The sequence below is a fragment of the Anopheles stephensi genome, chromosome 2 (assembly GCF_013141755.1).
Source record: "Anopheles stephensi strain Indian chromosome 2, UCI_ANSTEP_V1.0, whole genome shotgun sequence".
In the NCBI taxonomy this organism is placed as follows: domain Eukaryota; kingdom Metazoa; phylum Arthropoda; class Insecta; order Diptera; family Culicidae; genus Anopheles; species Anopheles stephensi.
In genome coordinates, this window is record NC_050202.1 from 58981292 (window position 1) to 58999198 (window position 17907).

The 17907-nt window shown below is 42.1% G+C and overlaps 1 protein-coding gene across 10 annotated transcripts in view; it reads right to left on the reverse strand.

Moving 5' to 3' along the window:
* LOC118506413 (cardioacceleratory peptide receptor-like) overlaps nt 1-17907 on the reverse strand; it is a 53574-nt gene that overhangs the window by 23546 nt on the left and 12121 nt on the right. For all 10 annotated transcript variants that reach the window (XM_036043499.1, XM_036043497.1, XM_036043492.1 and 7 more), the window contains 2 exons: nt 2459-3236; nt 1402-1512 (listed from right to left, as the gene is read on the reverse strand). In XM_036043499.1, coding sequence (XP_035899392.1) covers nt 1402-1512; nt 2459-2623 — 276 coding nt within the window. In that variant the 5' untranslated portion in view covers nt 2624-3236. The remainder of the gene's footprint in view (nt 1-1401; nt 1513-2458; nt 3237-17907) is intronic.

The following is a 17907-nucleotide window of genomic DNA, read 5'->3' on the forward strand; positions in this document are numbered from 1 at the left end:
GTTAAACGCGTGTGTGCGTGTGTGTGTGTGTGTTAAACGCTGGCACTGGAAGTTTAGGTGCATGGTGACGGTTAATTTTCCCTCCGGGGTACAAAATAAGGGCTTTTAGAACTTTAAAAAGAAATTGTAACGAATTACGCGTGAATAAAAATTCAATTATTTTCTGCTTAACAAAAACTAGAATTATAAATAGTAATTTTCTTATCCGATATTCTTCAATAATGCACAGGATCATTTTAAATAGCGAGTTGCATAATAAGATAACATTTGCTACGCTAATTGCATACATTTAGGGGCTTGAGATAACATCAAGGCTAAAAACGCAGAAAAATTGACCAAGGGCTTCTAAACCTCCTCTTTAGTTATATTGATTGCATACATTTAGGCGCATGTAGTTACAAAATGTCTATTCTAAAACTTCTCTTCAGTTATGCTGATTGCATACATTTAGGCGCCTTTAAATCGTTTAAGGAGACTTTAAATCGTTTAAAAATTGTTGTACAGCTTTTAAAACGCTTTTTTTTCTCCCCGTTTTTATAAACAATTACCCTTCCCCCCTCCCAAATAGTAGGATGCTCCACTCCAAAAAATGGTTTGTAATTTCCCACCAAAGCAATTAAAAGTACGTTTCGTAAATTTATTGGCATCTTTTATGGCACACTGCTTTTTCTCGAGAGTGCTCCAAACGCTTTAGAAAAGCTGCATCAAAAGAAGTGCACCCGAAGCCAGCATTACCAACGAACCACTTCACCACACAGGTCCACAGATGCGCAGCACAAGTCACAAGAAGCCCCTTCTCGAGAACGAACCCAACCGAATGTATTTCACTGCAGCTAACGAGCGCACCTGCTGTCTCTAACAGATCAAAAAGTTACAAACCACAGCCCTCAACACGTGTCTCTTTTTTTTTTCCCGCGCACCCACACTGTCACACCTTCTTCGACCATATGATCGACTTAGAAGCGGATCCATGGCGCAGAGCTCGATAAAAATCACATCAACCGGTCTAGACGGTTGGGGCGATAAATTTAGGGACGTTATGCTATCTGCACCTTCTGCCTCACGAAACCCAGGAACCCTTTCGGCCGACACCGGGTTTCCCCGTTTCGCACACCGATCGCTAACATGTAAACGACAGCGCGACATCCGTTTTCCGGTGTCGGACATTTCGATGACAGCACTTTATGACAGCAGTTTACTGTGGGAGGGGAGGGGGTTTCGTTCGAGGTTTCCGTTTCATTTCCAATTCTTTTCTCACTACTTCCATTACGTGGCTAGAATTGCGCTCTCAACGCCCGCTCAACAGGTTCTGCAGCGGTGAATGGGTGGTGGAAAACTTTTCGGGTCGGTTTTTAATTAAATTACAGTTGCGTTCACGTGGCACGTGGCCAGTTGGCTTACCTCGTAGAAGTAAAAGCTGTTGATTTGTTGCTCCAGGTTTTTGATCGAATCGGACGTCCCGTTCGACATGTTGCCTGCCATTTCCATCCGCTCGAAGATGCCCAAGTTTTGCTGGAATTTTGAGAAGGGAACAAGGGGAAATATTCAACAATTGAAGCTATGAAGTAAAGAAAGTCAATCAATCAGTGATTAATCAAGAACTCCGTTGCTCCGATTTTTTCTTCAAATGGTTTTCCTTACAAAAATGTGTGCTTCTACTAGTTTTGGGATATTCGGGATACGAAAGATTCGAAGATCTAACCCCTAGAAAGATTCGAATCGGATTGAATCCTATATGATCCTATCCGAAATCCGATTTGGATTCGATAGAGATTCGAAAAGGTTCCTGAATCCGATCTAAGCTCGATCCGAATCCGATTGAGATCCGCTGAGGATTCCATTGGGATTTCATTGGGATTGCATGGGGAATTGCTTGGGATTCTATCGGGATTTGATAGGAAGTGGATGAGAGTTTGGGGCGGTCGGGTGGCCGAGGCTATAACGGCGCCGGTCTTCACACGGCAGGACCGGGGTTTAAATCCCATCCAGACCGCTTCTCCGTACACAGGGCTGATTACTTTGCTAGGGGTAAAATCAAGTCACAGCCGAGGTATGCCGAGCCCTTTTGAGATTGTAGTGCCAAAGAAGACGAAGAAGAAGAAGATATTTTGGGCTTGATAGTTGGTTAAGTGGTACACTAAAAGTCATCCATCAAATTCCATAAAAAATCTTCAAATATCTTCCAGGTATTTTAGTGATACATTTTCCAAGCTGTTAGTTTACCATCTTCAGGATCATTTCCCATCGCAAACCATAGGTGTTATGCAAATCGTTCCTTGAACTTCGAAAATTTCAATTTCAAATTTATATCATCAACATCCATGATACCTTTTCGTTTGCGCTCTGGTAATGAAATCATCTCCATTTTCTATTTTCTAGTTAAGCAAGATAGTAAACCATTTAACCCGTACAGACAAAAAACCTCTACCAGGAACCATTGTTCCACACCGGCACTTACTTGCTTGTACTCCGTATCCAGCTCACTACCGTTCAATGTCAACCACTGGGCACCAAAGTCTTCCATATTGGTTTCCTGGGCAAACCGACGACCTGCAGGCTGCTCCCGACCGGATGCCGGGAACGCATCCCGACCGTCGGCCTCCCGGTCCGTTGTTTCATCCATGATATCCACCCAACTCCGTGTTCAATGACGACTGATCGAGATCGAAATCGCTTTGCAAATTGTATCCTAAGGTCTAGAGAGAGAGAGAGGGCGAGTACGAGTTCTGGTTTTCTTCACCGGTCTTGGGGACCCGCAGGACACTAAACTTTAATGTAACGCTCGTGTTTCACAAAAGTTCCTGTTGGCGGGTATAAAGGGTGCTTGTGCACTGTCAACCCTTGTTCAGCGCATTGTCGTCATCATCATCTTCATCGCCGTTGGCAATCTCGTCACCGAGCGTCTCGGTATCACACTTTGCATCGTCAACCGGCGCAGTGGTGGCCATCGTTGCATTGCGCCAAACACTGCTTGTCCTGCCGGCTACTGGTGTCTTCCGTCGCTGAACGTAAACGGCTAATGAGAATAGCGTGTTGCGTTGGGTTGGGCAGGCAGGGTGATGCAGAAGCCAGATAATGCTGCAATGTTTTTGCATTCAATGCAATGTCCGTTGGAAGAATTCACTTGATTTTGCACTGTTAACACATAAACTGTTTTTTGTTGCAACCTTCCACGCCGTTTGATGAGAACGGATTTCGATGTTTCAACAGTGTTTCATCAAAATTTACTCTAAGTTCTGTAAAGAAAGCAAAAAAAAAGGATACAATTAATTCCGATATCCATTTTCGGAGTAAATTAGATTGAATAAATTTTGGTTGTTTTTGACGCCATCTGTTTCACTTCCGGACAGAACACTCCGCTTCAATGAAATTGATTCATCTTTCCAGCGCGTTTGATCTGGCACTCAATCCTTTTTGGCAAACCCTCGCCGGACTGAATAAAACCCTGATCAATCATGTTCTTCGCGGGGGTTTTTTTGCTCTCCACGTATCCATGCTTTTCTACCGTAAATGTGTAGTCTGCCGTACCTTTTTGGTCAACGGTATAAAAGGGTTTTGAATGAAGTTTACCAGAGAAAAAATGCGCCATAAATACGGTAATACTTTGATCGATTCCCCGGACATTACTTCGGCTCACTCGCACGGGGGAAAGATTGATCGAATGTCACGTTCAAATGGAATCAATTATGTTAACAGCGAACAAAAAAAAAGACGGTGAAGAGAGGGAGTGAGAGAAGAAGAGAAAAAAAAATCAACATAGAAATTTAAAAGCTTTCACAGATGGGTTTCAATTTCTGATGCTTCAATCGGTTGAAAGCTTCGCCGTTACTTCCTGAGCGTCGACCAAACAGCCGGTAGCACAGGTTTTGAGATTTGCGCCGGTCGCTACCGGTCGTAATTACCGGTTTTGATTCCGCGACGAGGGATTAGCCGATCATCCAGATTTCTGTTTATGGAGGTTGTAAATTTTAACGACCCATAAACTATGGCCCCCGTTTCCCCTGTGGGTCAGTATAGGCTGGTGGGACAGTTTTTACGCTCGCTAGTGGTACGAGCTGGTGGGCGACAAGCATCGCCGGACGTTATGCTGTGTACACATTTAGGCAAAGTTTCAATGGAGAGAGCGAGAGACAAAAGAAAAAGAATCGAATAAAACCAGAAGGCTTTACAAACAAATTGCTTCGGACGCTAAAGCTCATTACAGTAAGTGCTTAATTACTTGTCTGCCACTTGCACAGTTTACTGTTTACGGTGGACATTGTGCTAAAGTCTAAATTTAGCCCAGTTCCGTAGTACTGGCGAAAAACCACTTTCCTAATTGAGAGGCTCGGCATTCTCTATTTTTAGCCGCGGTGGATGGAAATACTTCGAGGTGATTAAGTGCCAAATGATAAATAATTATCTGCGCTTTCTGGCGCTTGGCTGTTTGGTAATTGGTATTAATATTTAACTGCCAATTTTCTTTAATAATCAGAGCAATATTTTTACTTCCTAACGAGGTGTTTGTTAGTCAGGATTAAACCTAATATTAATCGAGTTCTCTTAAACTAGAGCTATAATAACTTTAGGGACTGTAAAAGCTTATCGGTCACCATTTTTACAGCAAATAAAATTGATTTATTATTTTTTACATATTTCTTTTTGGCTTATTTTAAAATTTTAAACTTTATAAAATTGATTAAAATTGAGGTTATGATTCCGATTTTCAATTATTCACCTTAATATTGAAGAGCAATTTTTGGAAAAAGAAAATTTCTCTGGATCAATCAATCTATTAAATTGATTCTGACTTTCTGTCATTCCCATGAAACTATGGTTAAAACATACAGTGCGTAACAAACCAATAAGACCACCAGTTTTTTGCCCGCTTCTGTTGCAGTAAAAAATCTGAATGTTGTATATCCCTCGATATGTCGTATTATGTCCAAAGCTTTAGAGGCGGTCTTGGATGGGATTTGAACCTCAGTCCTGCCGTGTGAAGAAGATCAGTGTCGCATTCACTACCGGGCCACTCCGTTAACAAAAGAAAAATCTGAATATAGAAAAAAAGCAATCCAGATATTGCATGACAGGGTTCATTTAAAAGGATTTCAAGTCTTAGTTGATTTTTACACTATTCACAAGCTTTTCTTAATGTCCGTTAGTATAAGTGTGTGTAAAAATATGCAAAACACATGGAAAAAAGGTATATTTTATTCTTCATAACTTAAGAGAATATTATGCTTGTCTACCTCTTCAACTTTCTTCCCGATATTCTAAAAAAAAACCAGTGGCCTCATTGTTCTGTTACGCACTGTATTTTTTTGTATTACAACCGTTTGTGAATATTTAAATTTTTTAAATCGTAACACACACTAAGACGAAACAGGGCTATCACTACGCAATTACAATAATGTTCCCCGGAAACATAACAAAAAAATTCAATAAATTTTCCCTCCCATCCAATATGCAATCATGTCACCTGATTAAAACTTCCCCCTCGCGAAAGAAACGGATAGCCGGAAATTGATTTTTAATTTAATATCCACCCCTGCGGAAATGATATGGGCGAGCACACGCAAATTGATATTAATTCCCAGGTATCGTTACGATTGATAATCTGCCTACTGCGTACTGGACATGCCTTTTTACATTTTTCTCACTTTTTTATGCGTGAACCAACAAACAAATTAACTTTCCAAATTCAGTTTCATTTCCCCCCCTTCCCATTCAACTGGGCGCTTCCACCATGACCGTGGGCTACCACCATCATTTAGTTCAAATCGTGCCCATAAATCAATACCGGCCTAGTCCCATTCATCTGTCAGCGAGATTAATCGCGTCTAGGGCCGGGAGAACCGGCTTCAAAGCAAACACTTTGACATATTGGCCTACGGCAGGGAGCGAAAAACATTCGCCAAACATGCGATAAAGATGTGTGCGAATCCGTTAAAAACAAAACAACGACACGCGAACGCTTTTGACAAGCGATCAATGTTCGAATCGAAGGGTCTTCCCTTTTTTGAAGGGCTTTTTATTCTCTTTCGATGCTACCACAGCAATCTCTCAATCGCTGTTGAAAAACACCTTTGCCTGGTAGTGGCCCTCTGTGGGTGGCTTCGGTTCGCCTTTTGACCTCGAGTGGCAGGCTGAGGTATAGCTCCCGCTTTATCCATCGACACCGGAGGTGATCGGCACCGTTTACATAATTCCTACATTAATTTAATGCCGCCCAATATTTTTTCCTTCCCTGTTGTCGTTCCATTGCACACGCGCATACTGCGCTACTTCCGGCCCAAAAGAGTTTGGGTGGGTTAACGGCCAGCCTGCAAGATTTACGATGGATGCCCGGTGAGCTGTGTGTCGCGTTGACAACCGCCCGAAAGGTTCCTCGGCAGCAGCAACCGATTACGAGCAGGGGGGGCAACCACGAAAAACAATCGTTAAACTGAAACAAATTCATCAACCTTAAAAACAAGATACGGCACAGCATAAGAGCAGTAGGGAGCCCTTATATGGCGAAATGTTTATTTATGTGCTACATGCCAGGCTGCCGGGACTTTGATGAACAGGAAACGATGGCATATGGAGTGTTTAGCCGATGAGCTCGGCAAAACATATCTACATCCCGAAAAACACCAACAGTCCAACGAAAGGCGGAAGGGGCCAACGCACAAGACACACAATATTAAGTGGAACAGGCGAATGGAATCGTTCATGATTCGTTACAAAGCCCTTGTCCAACATTCGTGAAGCGCGAGGAACGCGAGTCGAGAAACGGATATTTTATGCTGTTTTTGGCATAAGTTTCACCAGTCTCCCCAACAACAAAAAAACAGGCAGACCGGGCCATTCCACACCGGTTCCGTGGCATTTGTTCCGCCAATAAAGCAATTATCGTCACCTTCACGATCTTGACACTGATTCGGCACCGAAATTCGTGGCCAGCAAGTCGTGAACCTCGTCTTTCTCTCTCTCGCTATCTCTCACCGCAGTGCTCTTTCACACACACGCGCCTCTTCCTGGAGGGTCTTGGGGGAAGACATTCCCAATTCCTTTCCCGATCCGGGAAACCTGTCACGCGGCCGCTTTTATGTTCCGATCAGCCTTTGCACTTATTGGAAGAATTGTTCGAGAATGCGAGACGGTCAATATCTTCCCAGCCATTCGCCCCGCATACCAAGATTATCGACGAACAATGTCAAAGGCAATTAAAACACACCTCTCCCCTCACTCCCTGGGTGCCGGGGAAACGCGCGATCGAATAAATGTGCCACGGTGAGGGATTCCGTACGCTGAGAACCTGTGGGTAAGGTATTCGATTTTCACCCACCAAAGGAATGGAGTTGTGTGCTCATTTGCTTCTGAATACTATTTTTTTGTTGCTCTCGAAAATGTGCTAAAAAGAAACCTGTCCTTACCGATTAACTCTTTAAAGTTGGGAATTCTTTGGTTTGAGTTTTTACATACATTTTTCGCTACCGCGTTTTGCTGACATTAAGGAATTGGCTTTATAGCTTATTGCAGTATAGTAAGATATTTAAGACCCCCGCTACTTAGCACAAATGTCAAATGTGGAACAAATCAAAGAGAAAAACACGACATTAAATGTCAATGTGACATTTGTTGGCAGCGAACGGGCGTTGGCGGACGTTATATTGAAATACAATAAAATAAGTGATGAATGAAAGTTTAAAGGTTATTGACTTTATAACGAATCGAGTTTGACTAACGGTCTCAAGATGTGAGCATCCGGCGTATCAAAAGATCTACAGGACTTTTGGACCGTCCAAGTACTTCTATCCAGGAAAAAAGTGAAATAAGACGCAACATTGGGAACTATCTTCTGCTTTTCGAAATTTCGTCTAGTCAGTGAGTAATACAGAAATTCAGATCAAGGAGTTGTTACTTCAAATTAGATAAAAGGCAGATATTCACAGTTGAGCGTAACTGTCATTTAGGTCAATGTCAAACTCTTCTGCTTCTGTGTCTAACAACGTCTTAGGTCATGACAGCCTAGCCTTGGCTAATTTTGGCGCGGTTTGGTGGCCAAGACGATATCAGCGCCGGCCTTCACGCGACAGGACCAGGGATCTGGATTCTCCGTAAGTAGGACTTGCCTTGGATAATATCAAGTCACGGGAAGCAAGCAATGACAGGCCGAGACTTTTCGAGGTTGTAGTGCAGTGTCAAAGGATAAGAAGGAGACTTATTTGATATCACGTAGTTAAATAGTTATGGTATGCAGTCGTGGTTACTGGAGTGCAGCTCAGAACCGAGTTTCCTTAAAAAGAATTAACGACCTGGCCATATCTAATAGCGGTGGTCAACCCTGAGTAGACCAAGACAAAGTAATTAGATAGTCAGTCCTCACTACGGAGGAACAGCCCGAATGGGAGTTGAGCCCCGGTCCTGCCATCGAGTGCTGTATCTGACTCTGTAAAACCTTTTAATTTTCGTTAAAAAATTAACAAAATACTTAAATCCTCAAAATACCTGGTTGGGTCCTCAAAACCCCAAGAATATCTCGACAATCGCCCGTGAGTTGGCTATGTCACACAAATAGCTCTTCAACGACAATTAACAAAAATAAAGAAAAGAAAATACCTCCAATCGGTGGTTTTAATACTGCGGAACAATTGAACTTCACCCATCCGATTAAACGTGATTAATTATCGAAAGACGACGTCGAAAGCTGTCACAGGCACAAATCAAGTGACACACACACATAGTTCCAACTTTTTTTCTTTCTGTCCAACAATTAGTCAAACTGTTTTCCACAACACACGGAAATCGTCCTTATAATAAGATATGCCAGCCCACAGTGCTTTAATTTCGTAGAAGTGAAGGAAACACCATTAAACAAGAGGGGGTAAATAATCCTCGGCCGCAACCTGTCTCAAGCTTACTTAACCTGAAATCTGAAGGGACGTTTTTCCTTTCCCATGATAAATGGTTTGTGATAGTCACAGAAACCGCACAATAGCGCCATGGCCCATTCTTTCCCACAAGAAACTTGAGCTACAGATATTTTTTTCTCTCGCTCTCTCTCTCTCTCCCTCGTTGCTCGTTGGGATGTCGTACACCCGTTGGGCATTGATTTTGGAACCGATTGAAAACGGGTGGGAAAAGCTACTCGTTCTTCCAGCTATGATGAGCCGTATGCTTCCCAACGACTTTACCGTCCACCTTGCCCGGTAAAAAGCATTCTCTTGGGACGTACATCCTAAAAGATGTAAAACATGCTGCCATTCGCCATACCCTGTCTGGCAGCATAAGCGGTTTGGTTGGGTGACACAAAAACACCATGCAGCACTTATTTTTTACCATTCAATCATAACACATCAAAAGCACTGGCTGCACGGACCGTGAATGCTAATGCAGTTGTTCCAGCTGTCAGCGGAGTGTCATTGCTCATCTCCGCTGCTTCGTGCTTCGGGCCGAAAGCCAACCAATGCAAGAACATCCAACTCCACCCAACTCGAGTAGTTTTTGTCCGGTCGATTTATGGTCGCTGTTTGTAACCTCAACACCCCCAAAATGCTGATCAGCGCATAGATTATGCTTACGGTCGAACGATCCGGCGTGACAGATTTGCTTTGAAGATTGAATAATTCATACGCACAATATGTCATGTGTCTCGGGGAATGCTCGGACCGACGACAGCGACCGTTGCAAGCGATCCCAGTCTGGGGAGCTGGGCGACCAGCCCACGGACTCGTGCTGCATGAGAAATGCAGTTGGTGCGCGTCACGAAGATATACGCGCCACGACTGCCAGCTACTAAGCCGAGCGTGACGAGTCGGGTAACTGTCGTCAGCACAGTGCACGCGGGAATTGATTGATACTTATAATCAATTTTCCTATTAAGGTAATACCCTGTCGCTTCCGGCGCTCTCGAGGCTGGCAGGTACATGCCGTGCCGTGCGGGGGTAGAATTTGGTTTGAAATTCTCTCGAGATATTGTCCCAACTGTCAGCACACAATTGGAATGATTGTTTCGTGTGTCACGGAGGCACTCGTTCGCGCACGTCGTGCACAAGAAGAAATGAGGCTTCTTACATTATGTAGCCACCAGGCTTCCACATTTTCGAGTCGAGTAAAACCGATCGGTTGAGCTTCAATTACAACGCTTTTTCTTCCCTTCCCCATTAATCATATTTGATCGTACCAGCTTTTGCACAACTCATCGCAACGTGACCGCGTTTCGTGGGATGATTTCTTTCTTCTCCAGCTCCATTTTCTTTCCATCGACTATGAGTCACAGAACGGATTCCGTTGTTCAATCGATAGTTACTTTAGGGGGTGGTTTTTTTATTTCCTTATTTCCTTACAAGACCAACCAGTCATGACAGGCCCACACGCCCAACCAATAACGACAAACTTGGCCGGCAAGAAAGGCTTACGACGAGCAAATAGCGAAGGAAAGGTTTTGTAGTGGTTTCATATGTACCATACCCCATGCATTACGCTTTCCTTGTATGGCTGAAGCGTAGAAAAAAGCTATGCAAAACCTCATTTGTTTTACTTCCGACCATCATCACATGGTGTATGCGCGTGATCGTGCGAGATGGTAAAGGATGCGTTCATAAGAACGCTAATGATACGTTCTCCCCCACAAAAAACCCGGTAAAACATTTCCGACGATGACATCTTGACGTCTGAGACGGGTTTTCCCCTATGACAGTCTGTGAAAAATTAGGAAAAAAAACACACATCCGAACGTGATATTCATTCGCTGTTTTCTTAGGAAAAACTATTACCAACAGCGACGATGCGAGAGAAAATGACCATCGGTTGTAAAGGATTTAGGTCGATACTGAGATATTGATAGAACCTTGTCCCAAATGTTCTATTTATTATATTCTAGCTTTATTTGACGCACTGCCGAATGTATCCATTTTGGAGCACTATCCTCCTAAATTTATGCAATTTACAAAACAAAACATATTTCTTTCCATTTGGTTACGTCGTTACTAAACGACGGACTCGAATCCAATACGAATTCGTTAGGGATTCGAATCCGATTCGGACTCGATAAGGATCCGATTCGATTCGTATTCGATTGGGATCCGTTTCGAATCCGATTTGGATTCAATTTAATTATGATTCCGTTAGGATTCGATACAGATTTTCTTAGGATTCGATTGGCATTCGATTCGGATGTCCTTGGGATTCGATTGGATCACACCCCGTCCCCTCCCTCTCTCCTTCCCCGCCACCCAAACGCAGAATGCCCTTGCAGATTACTAATCACTCTCAACTCGATATTCAACATTCAATGATAAAATCTAATTCTTGTCTCTTTCAGCTGACAATGGCTCTTGGAAAATGCAATTTGATTAAAGAAGAACCTACTCAAGCCATGAGCCAAACTCTTAGCAATTCTAATTACTAATAAGTAAATTCCTCGGCTCTCGAACAACTCAACCGGAAAAAAAATTTCCTTTCCATCCTTTTGCGAATTTTCCATTTCGATACAGTTTCCAAGCACCTTTAGCCTTGCACATCGATATCCATTAGAGCGAACGATTTCCAGGCGCACGAGGTTCGTATTACCGACCGTTCGCTATTCGCTACCACTTTTTCCACTACAATAAATCAACACTACTCATCTTCTGCCTCGTCGGCCCACGCGAGAACGGGCCCCACCGTCCACGAACGCTAAAAATATCCCATCTAACGAACCCATCTTTCAATCACTATCCCGCCGACGACTTCTTGCCGATCGCTTCCTGACTTTTTTCACTCGATAATCGAGTGTTGCTGCTCGGAAATTATTCGGTTCATCGCAGCCTCCTCGCCAATCAAGATGTGCAGCGGCCTGTGCAATGCGCTTACCTGCACCGATTGCTGGCAAATAGAGGCAGCGTACAATTTCAATCAAGTTCTCCCCCGAGGAGTATTACGTATGCTCGCAACATCGTTTACGTTGCCCGCTGCAACTCCAGACCCACAACGCACATCACGCGTAGCAAACGGCAAGCGCGCTGTCCAATATTGTGACCGACGGGAATACATCGCCGGCAGCGAAAGATGGTGCAGGCGTGATGATGTTTGAAATATGGTGTGGACACACGCCAAGATAAATGGGACGCCAGCGGAAATGACATTTCACTCGCTGGGTCGTAACAGCGATCGGCAATGAAGTAGCGACATCCAAAAATCGCTGCATACAACGTCCTCAAAAATGACGGTGAGGGCCTGATATGATTTATAGATCCAGTGGCCAAAAATGTAACCTCTCTCGAAAAAGTCAGATGATCTTCATTTGACTCTCACGTCTTCATTTGTTCCGACTGACTTCTGTGTGTTCTGTTTATTAAGTAGCGACGATCTCAAGAATCCATCCTTCCCGAACACTATTGTTTGGAGAATTCCTCCCAAAAAGCAGGAACAATTGCCAAAAGAAAAACACATTGCATCGCGAAACAGAAGTAACCGGAATGGTAAGGTGCTTAAAAAGCGCAAGAAGGAAATCTCTTTTAACCATCGCCCGTAGATGGTAGGAACGCGCGACAAGAATTCCACCCGCTCAAGAAGTTACGCGTTACGTGAGACAGTGATTTGTTTCCGTACCAGCAGCTCTCCATCCAGCGGCGCTTCCCCAACGTACGCCCGGTTGTGGCCGGTTGAAAAGATGTACCTTTTAACAGCTATTCAAATGTCAACTGGTGCATGATGTATGTTGCGGTGCAATTGGGGCTTCGGTGTCGGTGCTTCTCCCCGGTGCAGACACAACGTTGCAGCATCGGCCAGCATTCCACGGCCGGTATACCGACCACGTGAGAAAATGCAACACGTTAGTCGGCAGTGCGGGGGGAAAAAATGGGGAAGCAAATTGCTTGAGAACCTTTTTCGGACTAAAAGGGGGCTAAAGTGTGTCTGAGTGTTTTTTTTTTTTTTTTTTTGCTGGAAAACCTATGACGGATGCCGTTCTCATTGGTAAGCAAAATAAGGGCCTTGATTCGAAGGAAATTACCTTATGTATTGTGAGAGCTGCTGGCATGTTTATGAGACTTTAATGAATTTAAATATCTTATTTGCAGATAGCTACTAGTAGAAGTAATTATGTGAAAATCATACAACATTCTTCAAAGGCATTTTGTTGCCTGAAAGTATGCAATCACTTTTCTGTTAAACATCATTTGCTCTATGCTTGATATTAAAATGGTGTCGTAAAGATAGTTTTTAGACTCTTTTTTCAGGCCTTTCAATCCGTTAAAAATCTGTTTAGAAAACTTCTACTAAACTCCGTTTTAACCGTTTAGGAGAGTGATTCAATCATAACCATATGATACTTTTTAGGCCACACTAATGAGGGATAATCATTTCTTAATTTAAATTTACCCAATTAAGCTCAATATAATAAGAAGAATGAAAAATTTTCAATCAAAAGAAAGGGTTACTAATTATCCCTTTGCTTAAGCGCTTCATGACTGAAACCAATCAACACGATCTCGATCGCTTAAATGGTCAGGCAAAACACACTACAATTTAACCGGTTTACACCTACACTAAGTAAGCGGAAGTTTTTTTTCCTACTACCTTTTCCTCATCCCCTTTCCTCCCACTCGCCCCAATAAAGTTTACAAGAATTTCATCCGGTATCCGGTTGAATAATTTTCACGTTTATTTACCCAATCATTAGACCAGATCGATCCAGGTTTTGCGGACGGTTCGCGGAGAGCAAGAAAACCGAAGCGCTTACCACACCGGAAGCCCGGTCGGAAACCATCTTTTGAAGTGGTTTACAGCAGCAACAACAACACAAAAAAACGTTCGGAAAATAAAAGCAGAAGTGACATAATCCTTCCCTTCGTACCGGATGAAAACGGTCCTGGAAGAGTGTTGTTTCGGTTGGTAAAGGAATTGTTTCGTATTCCGTTGGCGTAACTGGTGAAGTAGTCTACAGATTGTTGGGTTTCTGCAGCTTGAAGGTGTTGAGATAAATACTGTTTATTGAGAAAAGTGTGTAGGTGTAATTGAAATATTTAATTAGACACTGCTTTATCGCTCATAAAGCTGTACAGCTCAGCAAGCAAAACAGTTATTCTGATAATGGTTTACTAAATTTAAAAATTAGCGAAATGCTTATATTTTTATTTATTTTATTCATTTATTAATTAAAATCGTAAGCCAAAAATATTCTATTTAACTACATCTTCGCCAAAAAAAAAATTAAAGAATAAAATTTTAACAAAAAAATATACATATTAAACTCTTTTGTCCGTAAGATTCTATTTTTTCGCTTATTTTATAGTTTTGTAATAAATACCCTACCATTTAAACACTTATTTAAATTAATGTGTAGCGGTAAGCAATAAAAAAAACTTTGTTCCAAAAATTATTACCTACAATTTTGCTCCATTTAACATCCGAGTCCGGTGTGCAAATACGGGCTGCGTACAGGCCATAAATTAAACCCAATTAGCAGCACACCGTCGAAACGTGCATCGCATTGTTTTGCCATGCTGCACTTCTTTATATGTCACAATAGCGCGTGATGACGTCGGCGGCTTTTTTGTTTATTTTTTTTACTGGTTACCTGACGCCAACACCAACCAACGCCTGGCGCCTCCAAAAACCAGTAAAAACACGAGATGCTTAATTTAGTATTCAGCGGACGGCGCTTAATAAATTGCATTTGGTTGATTTCAATTATCACGATTGATTTTCTTCAACAACAACGACGTCCAAGCCACCACTCCCCCCTCCCCCCCCGCCGATCATCAGCTACCACCCGGTGTAACTTGATTTCTGTTCCATTTATCACACGCTAACCGGCGGTGTGTTTCGATTAAACCAAAAGATAAAATAAACATACGCAAATTGAGAAGCAAAAAAACACAGCACGCCACAACACAAATTCCCAAACATCCCCACCAGGCACCAAATGTGTACTTGTGCGGTTGATCGATTGATCATTAAGGGAATTTATTATCCTCCACTGCCTACTGGGGTGGAGCGGTAGCAGGGGGATGAAGGGTGCACGTGACGGTGCACGATCCATTGGGGGGGGAAGGTTGGGGCCACCTTGTCCATGCAAACGAGTGCAAGCGCTGGCGGGAAATAAATTTCGTATTATTTATTTTCACACCACCGCCGTGTACCCAGCGTGCGAGCGCCACTGGTGTACGCACTCACTGGTTGCAGAATAAATCGTTGTTTTTTTATATTTTTATCGTTTGTTTTGCCCTCGTAAGACATTGATTGCTAGGGAAGCTTCTATTTTATTATTTAATGTACTCGATGTTTTTTGAATTGTTATGATATTTAAAGTTGATTATTCTTCAGTTTGTGAGGAGTTAAATTATAAAGAGCAACTGATTACCAAATAAAACTATTTTTACCGCTTTTAATAACGGTTGTATTACACATTTGCTCCGTTGGTTTGAATTAGAGAAAAACAATAAGAGGTCCAAAGGCCGACAACATGGTATCGAATTCCACTCAGACCATCTCCCCATACGCAGCACAGACTGCTTAGCTCCCAAGATCAAATTGAGTTTAAGAAGCCAGAAACATGCTCATTAAAACTTTATTGGATCATCGCGACATTGCTATTATGACTCATAAAATAAATTTAAATTTACGTTGAATTGATTTGATCCATTTGATTTACAGTTAGCTCTAAACTTCAAACGGTTCTTGTAGAAATTCAACAACTGTCAGCTCTTTTGTCGGTAAGTCAAAGAATGCTTTAACTTGAATTGGCAAATTTTGTTGTTTAAAAAATGAATTAAAACGAGGATTCTAGATAATGTTACAATTCCCAGAACAGAGCCTTATTTTGAGGCAAAAGACGTATCATACTTTCAAAAAAAATTATGAAAAAATAGCAGATCGCTAACATCGGTATAACGCCCTCAAAGGCAGCACTTTAAACAAATGAAATTTAAAATAAAACCGTAAGAGAATATTTAAAATACCTTCCCCCACAGTAGAACACTCCCTAGCGCAGTTACTCAATTTACTTCCCAGCCCAGTGGTGCAAATGGTGCTTCATAAATCTTCCTTTGATAATGTCCGTACCACACAACGTTTAACTGCAGCGTGGCGTGAGTTAAATAGAATATCCGCGCGCATATAATTACCCGGCCGTTGTCATTTATTGCTGGCCACTTCTGGGGCAATCAAATGGAATGACTATCTATCCATGTATTGAAGACAAAGCAATTTGCAGGCAGCCGTACTGTTTTAAGCATTAGTTTTATTCGATGTTAAAGTTCTGAGAATCACAAGAAAAATTCAGAAAGTTTTGATAAACTCCTTTCTACAACCCAAAATTGACCCCTTAATATGCCCTCAAAAACGCTTGACTAATTGCACAACTTCAGATAATAAATTCTTTACACAACAACCACAGCAGGCCATGTTACCTTCGATGCCAACACCAGTTGCATGCTAAACAACGTCTTCCCATTTTTTCCCCTATTGGCTTCCTGTCCGGGTGTAAACAATGTACGTATGTACTACGCCTTTACCGACACAACATGACACACTGGTGGCAGCAGCAGGCAGCTGCACATCACAACCATCCGCACCATGGTTACGGGCTGAAAAGGATGTTTTATGTACGCAAAAACCTCTATATCCACCTTCATGCGCGTTTGCCTTCGCTAGGGCTTCTGCTACCGAAACGCACGCTTTTCCGCCGGCGCCATTGTTTCGATTGAAGCGTATTCTACGTATGAACGGTTTCCCATCTATTTTTTCTTTCGTCCTCCAAAAATTCATGCATCCATCAACGTTCGTTCGTTGTCTTTTTTGTTAGTCCTGTTCAAAACAGGATGCACCATTGCTGTCCTATTTTTCCGCACACCAGAATCAATAGAAAATAGCGCCGCAAACCAAAAGCGAAGAAGAATCGGCTTAAACGAGCTGTCAAAATGGTATGATTATTATTGGAAAATTTTCGAACGGGTTTCCGTGAACTAAGCCACCGCTGTCGCGTGTCTCTAATTATGCTGCGAGTGGTAATTGATGCGCTTAAAATACTGCCGAGTTAGTTTTTTTCTCCTGGTTGCTTCTTTTTGTTTCTCCCATATGCTAGAGCATTGTGGTTCACAAGTAAATACTGCCAATGATCCACACGTCCAACCACATCCAACACCGGGCGGCGAGAGACTGAAACCGGGTTCGATGGTTTATTTTTGGCGCCCGTTTGTGCAACTCCCTGTTTTGTTTTGCTGATGAGGGTGACAGGATCGAAAACACTGATGCAATCGAGTGTTTGGTTTGTTTATAAAATAAAGATAATTATAATAAATAGGAGCAGCTGGGAGCTCACTAGCAGTTTGACTAACTCCTACGCGTTAGTTTTCTAATTAAGGGTGGGATGAAATTTTTTCCTACTTCTAATTAACTGCTCACCATGGTGTCGATAGGATAATTATTTAAGGGTTGCCTAACAGGAACGCAACATTGCTTTTATAATTTATGTGAGCTGTTCTGTTTTTGTTTGTGAGTTTTTATTTAATTTTTTTTAGAATTTTAAATGGTATTTATTAATACACACATCGCCAAATACCAGCATTTTCTGAGAAATATTTTTTTTTTTATTCATAAAGAACGGCCTGGCCGTATTGCTAGAGAAATATTTTTAATGTACAGAAAATACGGCAAAGGATTTACGGTGCAAATAGTTAAAGTTTGCATTTAATATTTTTTTCCGATTCCCATTTTTTACACGGTTTTTCGGGTACATTCATAAATTAATATTTAAAAAATAAAAAGTATAAAAGTACTCAAACATTTATATCCCGTCAACCGAACATGCTCGGGATAAGGCAAAACATAAGAACCTTGCTATGGAAACGTCTATGTAACATCATCGACACAAAACGGTTGATGATGCGTCATTCAGCCGTTAAACTTAACTAAAAATAAAATAAAAATAGTGTTGCCTACACTACATAAAAGTGT